The following is a 17,535-nucleotide window of genomic DNA, read 5'->3' as shown; positions in this document are numbered from 1 at the left end:
TTGTCATCCCCGTGGGCTTCCTATCACCAAATCACCGTGTGCCATCACCATAGTCCAGTGCATTCCCCATCCCCCACTGTTTTTGACCCCATTCCCCACTGCACCCCCATAAATTGTCTCTGGTATATCACTGTCCATTATTATTATTATTATTACTTTCTTGCCTGGTCCATTATACTCCTGCTATGAGTGAAACCATCTGGTGTTTTTCCTTTTCTTTCTGGCTATTTCACTAAGCATGATCTTCTCCAGCTCCATCCATGTTGCTGCAAAAAGCATGTGGGTTTTTTTTGGTTGCTGAATAATATTCCATTGTGTATATGTACCACATCTCTTTAATCCAGTCATCCACTTTTGGGCCTTTGGGCTGTTTCCGTGTCTTTCAAATTATAAATAAAGCAGCAATAAACATGGGGGTGCAGGCAGGTATCTCTTTGAATTGGTGTTTTTGTGTCTTTTGGGTAGATACTTAGGAGTGGAATTGCTGGGTCATATGGAAGCTCCTTGCTAAACACTGCATTTTTAATGGGGCTGGGGGCCCGCTAACTCCCATCAATTGTTCCTTACTGAGACTGATAAATAATCCTGGGTCATCCGGACTGGGGGCTGAGGCACCCTTTTCTGAACTAACTACCTGTACCTTCTTCCTAACTTTTAGGCCTCAGGGCCCAGGAACCAAGACTTCAGTATCTATGCCCATAGGTACCTGGAACTGGGTGTGGGCAATGGCTGGAAGATCCTACATACGAATCAGCAGTAACTGCACAAACAACACCCGGAACTAAACTCCAAAAAACAACTCTTCACTCTCACTGATGAGCATAAAAACCCTTCCCTTCTTGGACTCCCTCTTTGAGTCCCTGAACCTCGCCCGAGAGTGCAAACAAACTCTGCTTATCTTAATACCAAATGCTCTCCCACTATGTTTCTTTTCCATGCACCAACCTTTCACTAACTTGTCCATTCATAAAGAGCTGCGACAAATACATGAGGACCTTTGAAGTTTTCTGAAGTTATGGGAGAAAATGTGAGATACTAATAGGTAGAAAAGCTCCCAGAGATATAATACAAATATAAAATACAAAATATATCCTGTGCATCTGTGAAATTTAAAATACCTGCACCCTCACTTCTGGACAGGAGTCCCCCTGATAAGGAGCCGCCCTGCATAGCTGGTCTATGAGTTGAGTCACCAGGTGAACGGAATTCCAGCCATCTAGTCCGGTGGGCAGGAGGTGCTGAAGGTCACCCCAGGTTTCACCCAACATATCATCTGTCAGAGGAAGGTCGACGATGCCGAGATGTGTCTGACTGTCACAGTAAAGGAGAAGTGAAATGACCTCGCTTTGAAAAGTAGTCAGACGAGGGGTGACTCGGAGATGGGAAACCCACAGGGATTACAATTGAGATAAAAAAACAAATGTACAAAATGCAGTAAAAATAAACTATTATATTTTAAAAAAAAAAGAAAGAAAGAAAAGTAGTGGGAAGTCCATAGGCCAGAGGCATCCAAATCACCCCCAGAGCAGGGGACTCAGCAGGCAGGATGCAGTGCTGGATATCTCCAACCTGAAAGTGCTGGGCTGAGGCCAGCCCTCTCGGCAGGTGTCCCCAGACGCTACAGGGACTGAAGCTCCTGGGCGACCAGCACCTGGACGTCTGGAGGCACAGAAGGAGCAGCACCCAGAAATCCACACTCTCAGGCACTCCATACAGCTTGTCTGCATCAGAAAAGAAACCCCTGTTTGTGCCAGTCGCTGAGGGAATCCCTGTCCCTTCTCCTGGGTCTGCTCTCCCCAGTCACCCCACCCCAGCCCCTCTCCCTGGGCCCAGCCTGTGGGGGCTCCCCCTCCCTCCACAGCAGAGTCAGCCCAGGCTGAGGGGCTCAGGGCTCAGGCCCACTGACCTGCTGCTCCTGCCACTGGGGTCAGACTGGAGCCCTGGGGCGGCAGCCTGGCTGCGGGTCCCTCCTGCCCGGGGGCTGCAGCTAAGAGCCTCTTCCCGGGCTCGGCCTCTCCACACTGGGGCTGCACACGGGCTCTGAGGGTCCCACACACCCTGGGTCCCATCCAGCCCGGCTGTCAGCGTCCCCCCACCAGCACAGCCCATGCTCCTGGACCCCAGCACTCCAGGCAGGGGCACTGGCTGGGGGTCTGTGTCTGTGGGAGACTGCCAGGGGACAGCACAGGGCTGGGCCAGGACCCCCAGGGGTGCTCAGAGTTAGGGCCCTCTGACCTCCCACTGGGCCATCTCTAGTGTACCGCCCTCCACCTGAACCATCCAAGCTGCCATCTGCGGGCTGCGGCCAGAACTCCACACTGTCTGTGAAAACTCCTCCCCTTTTCAAGGGATCTGACCCAGCTATCTGCTTTGAGCAACCCCATGGAGCCTCCTTCTCCTTGACACATCACACCGGGACCCCCATGACCCTGTTGGGTGGCCCCACAAAGCCTTGTACAAGCAGGACATGTGTTCCTGCTAGCCCCACCACCCACCAGGGGCCCCTCCTGACTAGACATCTGACCCAGGTGAGGAGGGAATCCTACACCCTCAAAACCCCAAGGCCCGAAACCTGGGCAGCCTCTCCTACCTGACTGCACAGCAGGGGTGCTCAGCGCTCAGGGCTTGCTCCAGTGACAAGAGCCCTTCTCACCTGGCTCATGTCCACCATGTGCGGGTCCAGGGAGGGGAGCAAACAGACTGGGGGTTCCACATCTGCCCACATCGGCCACCCAGTCCCACCCCTCTCATCCTGCACACAGTACCTTTCATATTATTATAAAGCATATGATGAGGCAGGCGAGGCAGACGAAGGCAATCACAATGATGAATTCAGGCAGGATACCTGTGGACCCCCCTGTGCCGGGGACTGAGCATGGGGTCGGACTTGGCAGTGCTGAAATGGAACATCAAAGTCCAGACATCATAAGTGAGAACAATTTCCCCAGCCTCTTCCACCCTGATACCCCAAAATGCAGATATTTTCTTCCCTCAGGCAGCTGCTACAGCAGGTCCTGGGTGTAGGGACAGAGGAGATGCCCCGTCCCAGGGGCACAGAGCTGAGGGGGAGCGAGAACTCACTAACCAGTGTCTCCTGTGGGACAGAAGAGCAGCGACCACAGGAAGGTGACAGAGTCCTCTCAGGGCTGACGCTAAGGTGGAACTTTTGCTTTCCAGATACAGACAGGTGAGAGGAGAAAAGAGATGCCAAGGCGAGAGCAGTGGAAGAAAGGTCTGGAAACAGAAAGATGCCCATGCTCAGAGTCAGCAAACAGCCCATGGAGAGGAAGAGGTGACAGAAAGTGACGGGACAGATGACAGCGACCAGGAAAAAGGAGAGAACACCTAACAGTGAACACCTGACAGAGACAGTCCTAACCACTGTCTCCTGAGAAGAACTCAGGTGAGCATTGCACTACCCAACATGCTACACACACACACACTCACTCATCTAAGAACCCCACCTCTCCTCCCTACCCCACCCCCAGTTACCTGTCGTTGCCGGAACGGCCCAGTTGGCTATAACATTATTAAACCACGTCTTGCAGTCTCCATTGGACATCATCGAGAGAAACTTATTCAAGTATTTGTCCTCCCACTTCTGCAACATCCACGCGTCTCCAGGATCGCCCACAGTCCAGGTTCTGTCCACCATGTTGAAATGCAGGGAGACACGTCCATTGATGACAAACTGCCACGATCCGCGGCTGAGTCCACTGGCCTCCTCCTGGATCACCATCATGGCCTGCAGGGACGGGGGCTCTGCCCCGGGACAAGGGCTCAGTCTCTGCCCCCCACCCCAGGACCCCCACCAGGTCCCTTGCCTCCCTGTCTGCTCTGCCCTCCCGTCCTCCCTGGCTGCTGGGACCCACCATTGTGACTGAGACACCATGGCTCCCTCACCCAGCCCCACCCACACTCACCACTGCTGCCTCGGACATCCTTTGCTTCAGAGTCAAGAAACTTCTTTTTGAACTCTCCTGTCAAGTCTTCCAGAATTTTTCCTAGTTCCTTCATGAGTGAATCCTCCACCTTCTTCCCCTGAACACAGACAGGCATGACCTGCTTGCTCTGGCAGTCATAGGTGAAACAGGGCTCTCTGTCCACTTGAACTTCAGCCTTACACCATAGCTGCATCTTAGGAGTCACAGTGATGTTAAAGCTAAGAGAATGCGCATCTGAGAAAGAAAATCCCAGGTGAGGGTCAGGCTGAAGGAAGAACCACACCCACACCCACACAGAGCCTCCCTCATTCTGAAACATACAGGGAGTGAGGGTCACAGCATTTAAACAGCCCCTGGAAAAGCACCACAGCTGGTAGAGATGAGGGCCATCGGGGGTTGGGGGGCAGGGGAGCTATGGGCTGGGAGTGGGAGAGGGGAAGAGAGAGTCCAAAGGCCTCAGCATTCAATAAGTGTCTCTGGTGAAGTCAGACAGGCCCAGAGCTCAGGACTGAGGTGACTGGCCCTGGCAGGAGCAGGCTCCAGGGACAAATAAGCCCCAGGAGAAGTTACAGACCTGACACCAGACACACCCAGCACCCAGCTCAGCTCCTACCTGCAGCTTTATGCAGATCCCGCAGGGCCCAGGGGCAAGGAATCCTCCATAGTAAGAGGGGACAGTGGTGAGACCCCAGGCCCCACCCCAGCAGAGTCACTCCCACCAGAAGCCAGGCTGCCTGTGGAGGAATCTCAGGCCAGGACCCACCCTGAGGCCAGCCACTAGGAAGAGCCAGATCTGGTCCCTGGTCTTTGGAAGGGTCCTGGGGCCTCTGCTTGGGGGGGAAGGGGCTGGGGGGGAGTTGGAGGGGATGGTTAGCTGCTGAGCACACTGAGGGCATCAGACAGCAGACATCACACCTTCACAGAGGAGTAGTGGGGTCAGCCCCCTCTGTAGCCTCAGGTGAGCTGTCTCCCTGAAAATGGTCACTGGTCCCTGGGCCAAAGGGTAGAAGTGGGGTGTCCTTCCACACCTCACCCCAGGGAGGGATCTGGGAAATTGCCTCCTGCCTCCCATCCCCCTACTCTGGGCCCAGAGCTCCTCCTGGGTGTGTCCTGGGCCAGGGCACAGTGATGGCCTCCTGGGGCAGGACCAGGGGACTTCAAGACCAGGGAAGGGATTGGAGGCCGGGGCTGGAGGAAGGAGAGAAGGCAGCATAAAGGGGTGTGGGGAAGGAGATGGAGTAGAGCTTTGGAGAGGAAATGGCCGTGGGGATATCTAGATTATATGGTGTTTGGGGGTCAGGATCCCAACTTCGCGGGAACACCCCAGATCAGACCATGTCCCAAGGGGCAGGGCTGGGCTCCCACCTACTGAGTGGTGGACTGCCTGCTTCAGCAGAACTTGCCATCGTCCCTCTCTCCTCTCTTCCCCCTCCTAGTCTTCCTTGTCAGTTTTTGTTTGCTTGTTTGTTTGGGTTTTTTTTTGGTACGTCGTCCTTCCCCCACCCCACCCCAGACAGAAAAAAAAAAAAAAGAAAAGAAAACCACCTGCCCCCACACCCAGGAGGCGGAGATGCCCTCGCTACAGAAAAGCGGGCGGCGCAGACCGGGTCGGGACCCAGAGAACGCCCCTTCCAAGTCCTGCCCCTCGGGCCTAGAGTCCGCGAGCTGTCCAGTGGCCCCTGATACTGGCGACTCGGCTGTGGGGCCCGCCGAGGGCGGACAGCGCTGCGGAGCCCAACGCGCAGAGAGGAACCCGCGGAGGGACCCGCGGAGAGCGCGCGCCTGGGCGCAGCGGCCGCCGCGCAGAGTGGGAAACCGGAGGAGAGCGCGCGCCTGGGCGCAGCGGCCGCCGCGCAGAGTGGGAAACCGGAGGAGAGCGCGCGCCTGGGCGCAGCGGCCGCGGGAGGATGCGCGTGCCCCAGCCGGGTCGCTGACACCGGTCACCCGCCTTGTGGCCCTAGTGCAGACTCCAAGTCTTCAGCGCCCCTCCAGCCCCCACTCTACCCTCGCCCAACCCCTCGAGTGCCCCGCCCCTCAGATACTCACTGAGGTGGGACGCCCCAGGGGTGGCCAGTGCCAGGGCGCAGCGCCACAGCCACAGAAGGCCGAGCAGCCTGACCAAGGCGCCCGCGGTGCCAGCCATAACACCTCCGAATGGACCCAGCTTCACGGAGGTGTGACTGGTGAATGAATCACGCCGGAGCCGGTGAGCTCGGCTAGCTAGATGATGTTGGCTCACGTGATGCCAGCAACCAATCATCACCCGCCCCTCCCACCCCACCCCCCCACGAAGTCTGCAAGTCCATGAAAGTACCGGAAGGAAACAGAGTTGGAGTCATTTTTGGGAGTCACGGGTCCTTGGGTTCACTCTGGGAAAGGTTTCTCCAGAGCTCCCCTTTCAGCGGCGCATGGCGAGATTCTCCAGGAGACAGAGACTCAGTTTTGTTTTGTTTTTTTTTTTTGAGACTCAGTTATATTTAAAGAGTCAATTTATTGGAAAGAGACAAGAGAGGAAAAGACACTTGCCTAGACACAAGCGAGCAGGAAGAGCTGCCAGGGAAGGGGCAGGTTTGCTGAGAGCCGCCCGCCCGGTTGCGCGGGCTGGCGGTCCTAGGAGAGCAGCCTCCCCTGAGGGAGGTCAGTGCAGAGGAGTCCCGGCATGGTACAGGTCACGGGCAGGCAGGACGCTGCTGCCCCGCAGAGGGCGAGAGCGGGTGGGCAGAAGCACCTGCATAGGCACAGGTGGGCAGAAGCACCTGCATAGGCACAGGTGGGCAGAGGGCTGCCTGGTGCTGGTGCAGAGAGGGCCCTGATAGAGACAGCCTCTCCCTGGGAGCGGCTCACTCCTTGTGAGCCTGGGCTTGTAGACTTTGAACAGAACCTGAAAGGGAGAGGAGACCCCACTATGGGCTCCATGTCCACATCTCTATCTCTCCCTGAGGGTCTGTGATGGGCACCCCTACAGCAGTGCGCTACCTGCCTGTATCTTAAGCTTTGTCATCTAGGCATTGGCGCCTGAGGCTCTTGGTTTCTGTAGCTGGGTCCACAGCTGTGCTAACCCCTTCACCCCCAACACCCTGTGTGAGTCAATCATGTGAAGCCTGCTTGCTGCTCCTTCCTCCATCAATATTACATGTTACATCTCCGTGACCTGTTAACTTATAACTGAATATGCACTTTCCCTCCTCCTTCCTACATGTAGGACCAATTCTGGGAGTGAAAAATGAAGGGAAAGAGAAGGACCAGGAAGGGGGAAGAGGAAAACCGAGGTGAAGGGAGCTAGAGGGTGAAGTGGGGGAGGAATTACTGCCCCAAGTAACAGAGGGCTGCTATGGGGAATGCGCCCCAGAGGGTGGGTGAGCTTCAAGATGGGGTGAGGCTTTTAGGTGGCTACTTTAAGAAGGCCGTGCCCCACGACAAGACCTGTGGTTAGAGAATGTCCCAGGAGGTTGGCTCTGCTTCCCCTCCTCATCCCCTCCAGAGCTGTCATCTCTGTGAGAAAGGCCTAACTGGGCCTTCCCATGTGCCCACAGCCACGTTCTGTACCAGGAGAAATGTCTCTGTACAGGGCTTATAACAGATGGCCCTCTGGGAGTCGGACAGGCAGGAAACCTCAGAATAGCTGGCTCCTGAGTGTTGATCCGGGAGTGCTGGGAGGTGAGCGATGCGGTGTACCCTGACTCCAGGGCCCAGCAGGCTAGGCCGCAGGAGTCATGGAGCTTGACTTTGCCTACAGGGATCTTCTCAGCAATCAGCAGAGTCTGATGCTGATGTCATGTTGGGGGTTATGGATGGGAGGAGGGAGGGATGTCCTTGGGTTCACTCCCGGAAAGGTCTCACCAGAGCTCAAAGTTCTCTCCTTTCATCTGCACAGGGTGAGTTCCCAGGTGAGTTTCTCCACGAGACAGAGATGGTGGTTATATTTAAAGAGCATGTTTATTAGGGAAAAGGACACTTGCATAGACACAAGCAGGCAGGAAGAGCTGCCCCCGAAGGGACAGGCTTGCTGAGAGGCCTGCATGTTTGCAGGCAGGCAGGCAGCCTTAGGTGAGCGGCCTCGGCTGGGGGAGGTCAGTGCAGAGAAGTCCTGGCAGGCAGGTGCAGGTGAGGGCAGGCAATAGGCTGCTGCCCTGCAGAGGGAGAGAGGGTGTGGGGAAGAAGCACCTCAGGGCTTCTCACTTAGGTGGGCAGAGGGCTGCTGCGCCATGCTGGTGCAAAGACTGCCCTGACATAGCCTTTTTCTCTTTCTCTTTTCGGTCCACTCCTTGTGGACTTAGGATATCTATGTGGAGTCCTAAAGGGACCGGAAATTCACAATGGCCCCATCTCTGTAACTTTACCCTCAGGTCTGTGCTTCTGACACCAGCAGCCTGGTGCATGATACCCGCTTGGGCCTTCTGCTTTGTGATAAGGCGCTAATGGCCCTGATTTTTCCCACGGGATTAATGGTTTTGTGAGTAACCACACCTCCTTGAATGAGTCAGGTTTTAACCTTGTGATGTCTCCTTCCAGTTCTCTGTTCTTTTCTGACATCAATGCCACTGTCACCCCAGGAGTACTGAGAATTTTACCAGGGATGTAACAAACCAATTGTCCGTGTTCCCCAGGTATACAGATGGGGCCAGTTAATCAGGAGGAGGGGGCAGGACAGAACCAAGGAAGCCGAAGCTTAATGCCATTTGTTCCTAAATTTTCATCGAAGGAAGTTCTGTTGTTGTTGCCAAGTGGAGGGGACCCAGCAACAACGCTCCCCTCTTGTACATGAGTGATTTCATCTTAAAGTCAAATTGAGACTGGGGGGTGTTCTCATTGATGGCTTCCTGCTGTTTCATGGATGATCCACACTCCCAGGGTGTGCAAGGTTGACAGGACACAAGCCTGTGTCTGTTTACTAAAAAGCCTGATTGTGAACAGGGATTGTCAACTCAGTGCTGGAGAAGTGTGGGAGGTAAGAGATTAACAAAAACAGATGGGTGGGGGGAGTTACATACAGGTCTGGTGAAATCATCTACCAGGTTCCATAGACATGTGCCCTGAATAACTGGCTGGGACAGGCTGAGGACAGAGGCAAAGCATGGAGTAGCTACCTGCTCTCCAAATGTACCGCAGAACCATAAGACAGGACTTGCATTGCCTGGACCCCATGAAGGGTGGAGTGCAGGTGAGTTAGGGAGGAGCCCAGTTCCAGGCTTTGCTGTGCCATGTTTTGTTTTTACCATGACCAGGAGGCCTCCTGGGCCACAATTTTTTAGGGTGCAAGTGTTTAATAAAGCAGTCTCTAGCAGTGATGCAGGGACAGGTCTCTTTTCCTACCCAACCAAATAAGAATCCTAACAAGCTTGTTTGTTTAACAAGTTCTCTTCTTGCAGCCTGAGGAAAGGAAAGGACACTCCTAAGAAGATAATGTGGACACTGAACACGGGGTTAACAAGCCAGAGCTGGTGGCCAGCCCTCCCAGTCCCCCAAGACCCCTTACTCCTGCGGAGAAAGGAGCCAGGCCCCTGTGCAGACCCTTGCTCATCTCCAGTATTTTTCTTTTGGACGCCTTTTGCATAAATACCCCTGCCCTCTGCCAAAGAGCAGGACTCCTGGTCTTTCAGACAGGAGTGTGCTACTCCCCTCAGTTTTCCGACAAAGTACTTTCCTCTTCCTCAAATTGTTCCTTTTAATTAGCGGAGGGAAACTGAGGCTGGCACTAGGTAGCACAGTTGAACACAGAATAAAATATCAATTTACTGACACTATAACCTTAGCATCCGTGCTTCAGATTAAACCATTACATTTTGAACTTGTTCTTATTTACCAAAATTGTAGACCACAATCTCAAAAACAAATTTTTTCCAAGATGTATTCATTTATTCATCCAAGAACTCGGGTACAGGCCAGAGATGCAGAAGGTGAGAGGATTCACCAGAGACAGAGTGGGGCACAGAACAGTCAGATTGACTGAAATACACTGCTGAGGGGAGCAGCAGGCAGGAAAGAAGTGGTCTGCTGTGCCCTGTGGGTCACCTCCTGGCTGGGGATCAAACTCCTGCTGCCGTGGCTGCAGAGAGCTTCATGGTGCTGTCTTTAACCCCTGCGCCAGCAGGGAGGCACAAAATTTGAATTTATATAGGTGCCATTTATAATTAACCACCCAGAGGTAAAAGACAGTAACAGCCATGGATGCCTTGATTTGTATTCATATTTTGGCCCATTCCCGTGTCTTCCTCGAGCCCACTCCCTTTTTCCCCTTTTTTCTAGGAATCTCCACTCGCTGATGCTGTTTCCACCTTGAGACCCTGCCTGTTCTGCCCCCCAATAATCTGTGATCAGGGACAAAGCCTCCGACAGGTTTCACTCATAGCAGGAGTATAACGGACCACATGAGAAAATAATAATAATAATGATGAACAGTTATATACCAGAGACAATTTATGGGGGTGGAGTGGGGAATGGGGTCAAAAACAGCGTGGGGAAGGAAATGCACTGGACTACGGTGATGGCACATGGGTGATTAGGTGATGGGAAGCCCCCGGGCATTACAACTGAGATGGAAAAAGGCACAAAATGATGTAATAATAAACTATTATTTATTTAAAAAAAAGACATTAATGCAGACATTAATGCTATAGATGTTCTTCCATAGTATACACAATATATAATAAAGGAAATTAAAAAATATGCTACCTTGGGGGGAAAAACCAGTACCGAAAACATTGGGTCCCATCAAAAGATCTCCCCACCCCCACAGAAAGGATCCCTGAGGTTCTGTAGGTTGTACTGTTTGACCGGAGCCTTCATTTGTCAGAGGAAGGTAAGGCAGACGTGTGTGATTGTCACAGTAGAGGGAAAGGTGAATAAATAACTCCCCTTTGAAAAGTGTTGTTCAAGTACTGAGAAATTCAAGTGCAGAGACGCCCAAATCAGCACCAGGAGAAGGTAGCCAGATGGGGAGGGGGGTTATGAGGGGTCATGAGGGGTTGGGGGGTATGGTGCAGCTCTGGGTTTTCTCCTGACCACAAAGGCCCTGAGCTTCCGGGTTTCACCCTCTCAGCAGGTGTCTGCAGTTGATGAACAGTGAAGCACCAGGAGTCAGGACCAGCACCTGGCGGAGGCCCTTTAGTGGCAGTGCCCAGAAATTCAAGTGCAGAGACCCCTAAATCAGCAGCAGAAGGTGTCCTCTTGCAGGCCGGAGGAGGGGTGTAGCCTTGGATAATCAGCAAAACGGAAAGGCTCTCACCCCTCTCAGAAGGATCTGCAGTTCCTGCAAGGACTAAAGCTCCTGAGTCAGGACAAGCAGCTGGAGCCAGAAAGGCAGCCAAGAAGGAGCAGCGCCCAGAAATTCACACATTTCAGGCGCTCCTCCATACAGCTTATCTGCATCAGAAAAGAAACCCCTGTTTGTACCCTTAATCAGTAGCTGAGGGAATCCCTGTCCCTTCTCCTGGGTCTGCCCTCCCCAGTCACCCCACCCCAGCCCCTCTCCCTGGGCCCAGCCTGTGGGGGCTCCCCCTCCCTCCACAGCAGAGTCAGCCCAGGCTGAGGGGCTCAGGGCTCAGGCCCACTGACCTGCTGCTCCTGCCACTGGGGTCAGACTGGAGCCCTGGGGCGGCGGCCTGGCTGCGGGTCCCTCCTGCCCGGGGGCTGCAGCTAAGAGCCTCTTCCCGGGCTCGGCCTCTCCACACTGGGGCTGCACACGGGCTCTGAGGGTCCCACACACCCTGGGTCCCATCCAGCCCGGCTGTCAGCGTCCCCCCACCAGCACAGCCCATGCTCCTGGACCCCAGCACTCCAGGCAGGGGCACTGGCTGGGGGTCTGTGTCTGTGGGAGACTGCCAGGGGACAGCACAGGGCTGGGCCAGGACCCCCACTGGCTTCACTGCAAGGGGGCTCCACAGTCAGGGCTGTGCTTGTCCAAGTTCTTGCACCAATGACGAGCCCTTCTCACCTGGCTCATGTCCACCATGGATAGGTCCGGGGAAGGAGGGCCCTGACTGGGGAGTCCATGCCCTGCTCACACGAGACACCCCCTCCCACCCCTCTCATGCTGCACATGGTACCTTCTGTATTACAATGCATATGATAGGAGAAGGCAGGCGAGGATGATCGCAGTGATAGATTCAGGCTTCCCCAGGGTACCCGTGGATTCCCCCGTGCCTGATGTCGGGATCGGTGATGCTGAAATGGAAAATCATAGCGAAACCCTGGTCCTGACCCCATAAGGGAGAGGAATTACCCCAGCCTCTCCTACCCCACGTGCACTAAAATGCAAAAATGTCCTTTGCTCTGTCAGCCTCTAGCAGGTCCTGAACATATAGACAGAGTCTAGACCCCCAGGGGCACAGAGCTGAGGGTGAGCTAAGAGCTCACTAACCAGTGTCTCCTGTAGGACAGAGAGCCGGGACCACAGGAGGGTGACAGAGTCCTCTCAGGGCTGACACGGAGGCAGAATTAATGCTCTCCAGATGCAGACAGGTGAGAGGAGAAAAGAGGTGCTGAGGAGAAAGCAGTGGAAGAAACAGAAAGATGCCCATGTTCAGAGTCAGGAAACACTGCATGCAGTGAACAAAGGTGCAGAGAGGAAGGTGTCGGCAGGTGCAAGGGGCCGGGAAGGAGGAGAGCCCACCTGTCCTAATCACTGTCTCCGGAGAACTCAGATGCGGGGTACACGTCCCAACATGCACGCAAACACACACACACACACACACACACACTCACTCACTCATCTAAAAATCACACCACCACTCCCTACCCCACCCCCAGTTACCTGTCATCCACAGCATGGCACAGTGGGCTGTAACATTATTAAGCCACCATTGGCATTCCTCACAGGACATCATCCAGAGAAAGTCCTCCATGTCTCTATCCTCCTCCCACTTCTGCAACATCCTCCCGTCTCCAGAATCGCCCACAGTCCAGGTTCTGTTCACCATGTTGAAACGCAGGGAGACACGTCCATTGATGACAAACTGACAGGATCCGTGGCTGAGTCCACTGGCCTCCCTGTGGATCACCATCATGGCCTGCAGGGACGGGGGCTCTGCCCCGGGACAAGGGCTCAGTCTCTGCCCCCCACCCCAGGACCCCCACCAGGTCCCTTGCCTCCCTGTCTGCTCTGCCCTCCCGTCCTCCCTGGCTGCTGGGACCCGCCATTGTTTCTGAGACTGGATGGCTCCCTCACCCAGGCCAGCTCAGCCTTGGGCCTTTCACACTCACGGCTGCCTGGGGCATCCTTTGGTTCAGAGTCAAGAAGCTTCTTTCTGAACTCTCCTGTCAGGCCTTCCAGAATTTTCCTCAGATGCTCCCTGAGTAGAGCATCCACCTTCATCCCCCAAGCACAGAAGGGTGTGACCTGGTCACTCTGGCAGTGATAGGAGAAACAGGGCTTTCCATCCACGTCCACTTGAACTTTAGTATCATACTGTGGCTGCGTCTTAGAAGTCATGTTGATGTTAATGCCAAGGGAATGCACATCTGAGAAGGAAAACCCAGGTGAGGGTGCGACTGAAAGAAGAGGACCTCACACAGCCTCCCCCAAATCTGAGACACAGAGTGTTCTCTGAAGGGTTGAGGGTCACGGCTTGAAAAAGCCCCTGGAAACGGACCAGAGGTGGTGGAGATGAGGCCTTGGGCCTTGGGGGGAAGGTGGGTAGATGGCTGGGATGGGAATAGCTGCCTCAGCACTCAGTAAGTGTCTGTGGTGAAGTCAGACAGCCCCAGAGCTCAGGACAGAAGTGACTGGCACTGACAGGAGCAGGCCCCAGGGACAAATAAGCCCCACACCAGCAGGCCCAGACCAGACACCAGACACACCAAACACCCAGCTCAGCTCACACCTGCAGCTCCCACCGGGCTCAGGAGCAAGGAACCCTCCATAGAAAGGGGGCAGTGGTGACACCCCAAGGCCCATCCCAGCAGGGCCTGCTGCCCAGGCCACCTGTAGAGGAATCTCGGGGCAGGGCCCACCCTGAGGCCTCTGCTTTGCAAGGAGGTGAAGGGAGGAGTAGCTGCCGAGCACACTGAGGGCCCCTGACAGCAGACAGCACACCTTCACACAGAAAGGGTGTGGTCAGCCCCTCTCTGTACCCTCCTGATGCTGACTCCTGAGAATGAGAATGGATACTGACACAAGCTATGCAACTTCTGTTGACAGACATATTCCAAATGGAGAGGAAATGCTCTGAAAAATCAGACTTTCCACGCTAACTGTAACAGGGTGGTCCCTAGGAAAAGGGGAAGTTCCAGGTTCCCTGCCCTACCCAGGAGGGTGGAGCTGAGGAGAGAAAAGGAGAGAAGAGAAGGAATGAGGAGAGGAAAAAAGAAAAAAGAAGGAAGCAGGATGGAGAACAAGAAGGACCTGAGGAAGCCACATGGAGCAGCAAGCATGTGATGAGGAAACCGGGCTTGTTTTCTGACCCTGGACTGGCTAAGGCAGATGTGGGCGAGAGACCTGCAGGGAGGCGACCATGGCAGTGTTTCTATTGATTTTGATGTTGCTCTTTTCCTCCCAGACTTGTCCGGCCATTTCTGACCCTTTTCCATGGGTCCTGGCCAGAAGGTGCTTTAGGCTTGTGGCGGCTTTCAGGCCTTGCTTTGGGCCAATCCCTTTTGAGTTGACTTTTGCCCACGAGGGGATGGGTCACTTCAGGTGTTTGATTTAGAAGTTATATTCTTTGTGTTCCGTACTGTATATCCGTACTGTATTAAAGTCCCTTTTCATTAAAGTTTTATATGTTTTGTCTTGACGCTGGCGGAGAGCAGGCAGGTTTGGGGCTTCTATAAGAAGGAAGCAGGATGGAGAACAAGAAGGACCTGTCCTATAACAGATTTGGTGTCCTGTAAAATAACTTATGTTATGACCTTCCTTTTCTGTATAATCATAATATCAAAATTGTTTTGTCCCAACTTCTATGACTGGCCGAAAGACAGAAAGGCGGGAGGCAGAAAGGCTAAGCAAGCAGTTTATTGCTCCCAGACAGCAGCTGAACAGAGCCCCTAGAGTGGGGTCCGCAGCTAGGGCCAACTCAATTAGGGGGAAGGGTCTCCAATATAGGTCCTGAGCTCAGATTTCAAAGGGGTGAGTCATCGCTGTGTCCTTGATGTGAGGCCCAGTTGGTTATCACCTTCAGCTAGTCCCATCCTGGATGCAAGGTCAATTTGTAACAGGTACAGGTTTCATGGACTCCTACTAGTACAAATTTATTACCTGTTACAAATTTATTACCACCTTATCAAGCTTGGATGCAAGGCTCAATTCTTTACCGCCCTAATTCAGTTCTTGTCAGTGACTCTTTGGTCATTCCCAACAAAAATATTCTGAGCCACCTTCAGTTTACAACTGGATTGCCTTAGCCTCATAAGGTGCTACCTGGCCCAGACAAGCAAGCACTGCACCAGGGCAAGGAATTCCTCTTGAAGTCAAAAGTGATTTTACAATTGGCTGATTAATAAAAGCAATTGGCTATTATAACAAAGTCAATATTGAGGCAGTAAGTACTGGAATACACTCTTTTACTGGCTGGAGGAAAACCCAAATCTCATCACTGTACTATCCCAGGTGACCTTCTATTCATTTTCTAAAGATCCACTCAAACTTCCTGCTATTTAGTCTTTAGATATGGAAATTCGCCCAAGACACCTATTCAGAGCAAATCAGATTTTCTACTACCTAAACTTCAAGATTTCTCTTAAGCTTTCTAACTAAGTTTTCAGAATTCTACTATCTAGTCCTTAGATAAGGAAATTCACCCAAGCCTCCTCTTCAGGGCCAATTAAGTTTTCTACTGTCTAGACTTCAAGAAAATTCACTTAAACTTTCAAAGAACTTTACCATAATTTGATTTACAAAAAATTTCCTTTTCCTGCCCTCAATTTACTTTACCTCTTAGGATATCTCAATGAAAATGAAAGCCATTAAGTAATATATAAGGTTTAAGGAACTTTACTTTGGTTAATCTTCACTGTGGTAAGCACAGTAATATTAGTCTTAAACTTTGTGAATCTGTTATAGGGCACCTCAATTCAGAGAGAGGCACCCCTGAAGCCCCAAAACCTGCCTGCTCTAAGTGGGTTCTGCCATCCGCCGCAACAAGACAAAACATATAAAGCTTTAATGAAAAGTGACTTTAATACAGTGAATATACAATATGGAACACAAAGAATGTAACTTCTAAATCAAACACCTGAAGTTACCCATCCCCTCGTGGGCAAAAGTCAACCCAAAAGGGATTGGCCCAAGGCAAGGCCTGAAAGCCTGCCACAAGACTAAAGCACCTTCTGGCCGGGACCCATGGAAAAGGGTCAGAAATGGCCAGACAAATCTGGGAGGAAAAGAGCAAAATCAAAATCAATATAAACACTGCCATGGTCACCTCCCTACAGGTCTCTCACCCACACCTGCCTTAGCCAGTCCAGGGTCAGGAAACAAGCCCGGTTTCTTCATCACATGTTTGCTGCTCCATGTGGCTTCCTTAGGTCTCTTTCTCCATCTTTCTTCCCTCTCTTCTTCTCTCTCCTTTTTCTCTGCTCAGTTCCACCCTCCTTCAGGGTGGGGCAGGGAACCTGGAACTTCCCTTCTCCTAGGGACCACCCAGTTACAAATCTATTACTTGTTTTAACCTGGATAGATTGATTTTAAATGTTATAATCTCAACTAAAGGTCAATAGGACCCCAGACTATTCTTTAAAAAAGGGTGATCATGATCTCAGCCCATTTCATATGCAAATGTCATCCCTCCGCCTGCTTAAAATGTATAAAATAAACCTCTGCTGAAGGCAGAGCAGGAAGACTTGCACCCAACTCCCATTCCCGTGTCTTCCGGGCTCCCGCTCCCCTTTTCCCCTCTTTACTTTTTTTTTTTTAATTATTCCAAAAGTTTATTTTTACATCATTTTGCTTTTCCCCTCTTTTCTAGGAATCTCCCCTCGCAGACTCCACTCCCACCTTGACACCCTGCCTATTCTGCCCCCCAATAATCCGTGATGGACAAAGAGTCTCGGACAGGATACTGGTCCCGGGGCCAAAGGGTGGAGGGGGGTGTCCTTCTGGGAAATTGCCCCACCCTCCCCCTACTCTGGGCCCAGAGCTCCTCCTAGGTGTGTCCTGGGCCGGGGTACAGTGGGGGCCTCCTGGGGTCTAAGTGACTTCCAGACCAGGGAAGACCCTGGAGGCTGGGGCTGGAGGCGGGATAGAGAGTAGCATGTGGGGAGGGGGAGGGGAGGGGAGGGGTGCAGCTCTGGGAGAGGAAGTGCTGGGGGCGATATCCAGATTATCTGGATGTTTTGGGGGCGGGACCCCATCTTTGCGGGAACACCCGAGTCCATACCAAGTCCCAGTGAGGTATGGGGTTAGGATCCACTTGCTGAGGGGCGGTTGCAGAGTTCGGGAGAACCTCCCCCCATCCAGCTCTTCTCCCATGGTCAAGGCCGCAGCACCCTCCTGTTATTTTTTGGAGATGTTCCCCACTTCACCCCCAACCCCCGCCGTGGAGAAATACCCCTAGCCCCAGCAGCTACTCCAGGCCTTGGAAGTCCCCCTACACAGAGAGGAGGGGCCGCGGCAGCGGGTAGGGAGGGGACCGGGGCCCGCGGGGGGTCGGCCCGGGCG

At 53.2% G+C, this 17,535-nt stretch overlaps 2 protein-coding genes across 3 annotated transcripts in view; both read right to left on the bottom strand.

Moving 5' to 3' along the window:
* Positions 1 to 1,482: 1,482 nt before the first annotated feature.
* Positions 1,483 to 6,145, bottom strand: LOC101632920 (NKG2D ligand 1-like). 2 transcript variants are annotated; one of them, XM_012720406.1, is made up of 6 exons: positions 5,991 to 6,145; positions 3,924 to 4,178; positions 3,493 to 3,762; positions 3,086 to 3,234; positions 2,766 to 2,896; positions 1,483 to 1,721 (listed from the first exon to the last, which is right to left on the bottom strand). In XM_012720406.1, exons 1-5 carry the CDS (start codon positions 6,085 to 6,087, stop codon positions 2,819 to 2,821), a joined length of 849 nt encoding a protein of 282 aa, XP_012575860.1. In that variant the 5' UTR covers positions 6,088 to 6,145; the 3' UTR covers positions 1,483 to 1,721; positions 2,766 to 2,818. The 2 variants fall into 2 exon arrangements, with proteins under 2 accessions (XP_012575860.1, XP_012575864.1); XM_012720410.1 differs by lacking the exon at positions 3,086 to 3,234.
* Positions 6,146 to 10,575: 4,430 nt separating this feature from the next.
* LOC101632692 (NKG2D ligand 1-like) overlaps positions 10,576 to 17,535 on the bottom strand; it is a 7,347-nt gene continuing 387 nt past the window's right edge. Inside the window, exons 2-5 of the mRNA XM_012720506.1 lie at positions 13,146 to 13,403; positions 12,697 to 12,969; positions 11,990 to 12,107; positions 10,576 to 11,306 (exon numbers count right to left, since the gene is read on the bottom strand). Of these exons, the coding sequence (XP_012575960.1) occupies positions 11,998 to 12,107; positions 12,697 to 12,969; positions 13,146 to 13,374 (612 nt within the window). The 5' untranslated portion in view covers positions 13,375 to 13,403 and the 3' untranslated portion in view covers positions 10,576 to 11,306; positions 11,990 to 11,997. The remainder of the gene's footprint in view (positions 11,307 to 11,989; positions 12,108 to 12,696; positions 12,970 to 13,145; positions 13,404 to 17,535) is intronic.

The sequence above is a fragment of the Condylura cristata genome, unplaced genomic scaffold, assembly GCF_000260355.1.
Source record: "Condylura cristata isolate star-nosed mole 26May11 unplaced genomic scaffold, ConCri1.0 scaffold00001, whole genome shotgun sequence".
NCBI classification, from domain to species: Eukaryota; Metazoa; Chordata; class Mammalia; order Eulipotyphla; family Talpidae; genus Condylura; species Condylura cristata.
Note: the sequence above shows the minus strand (reverse complement) of the source record. Positions and strands in the feature narration are given on the sequence as shown.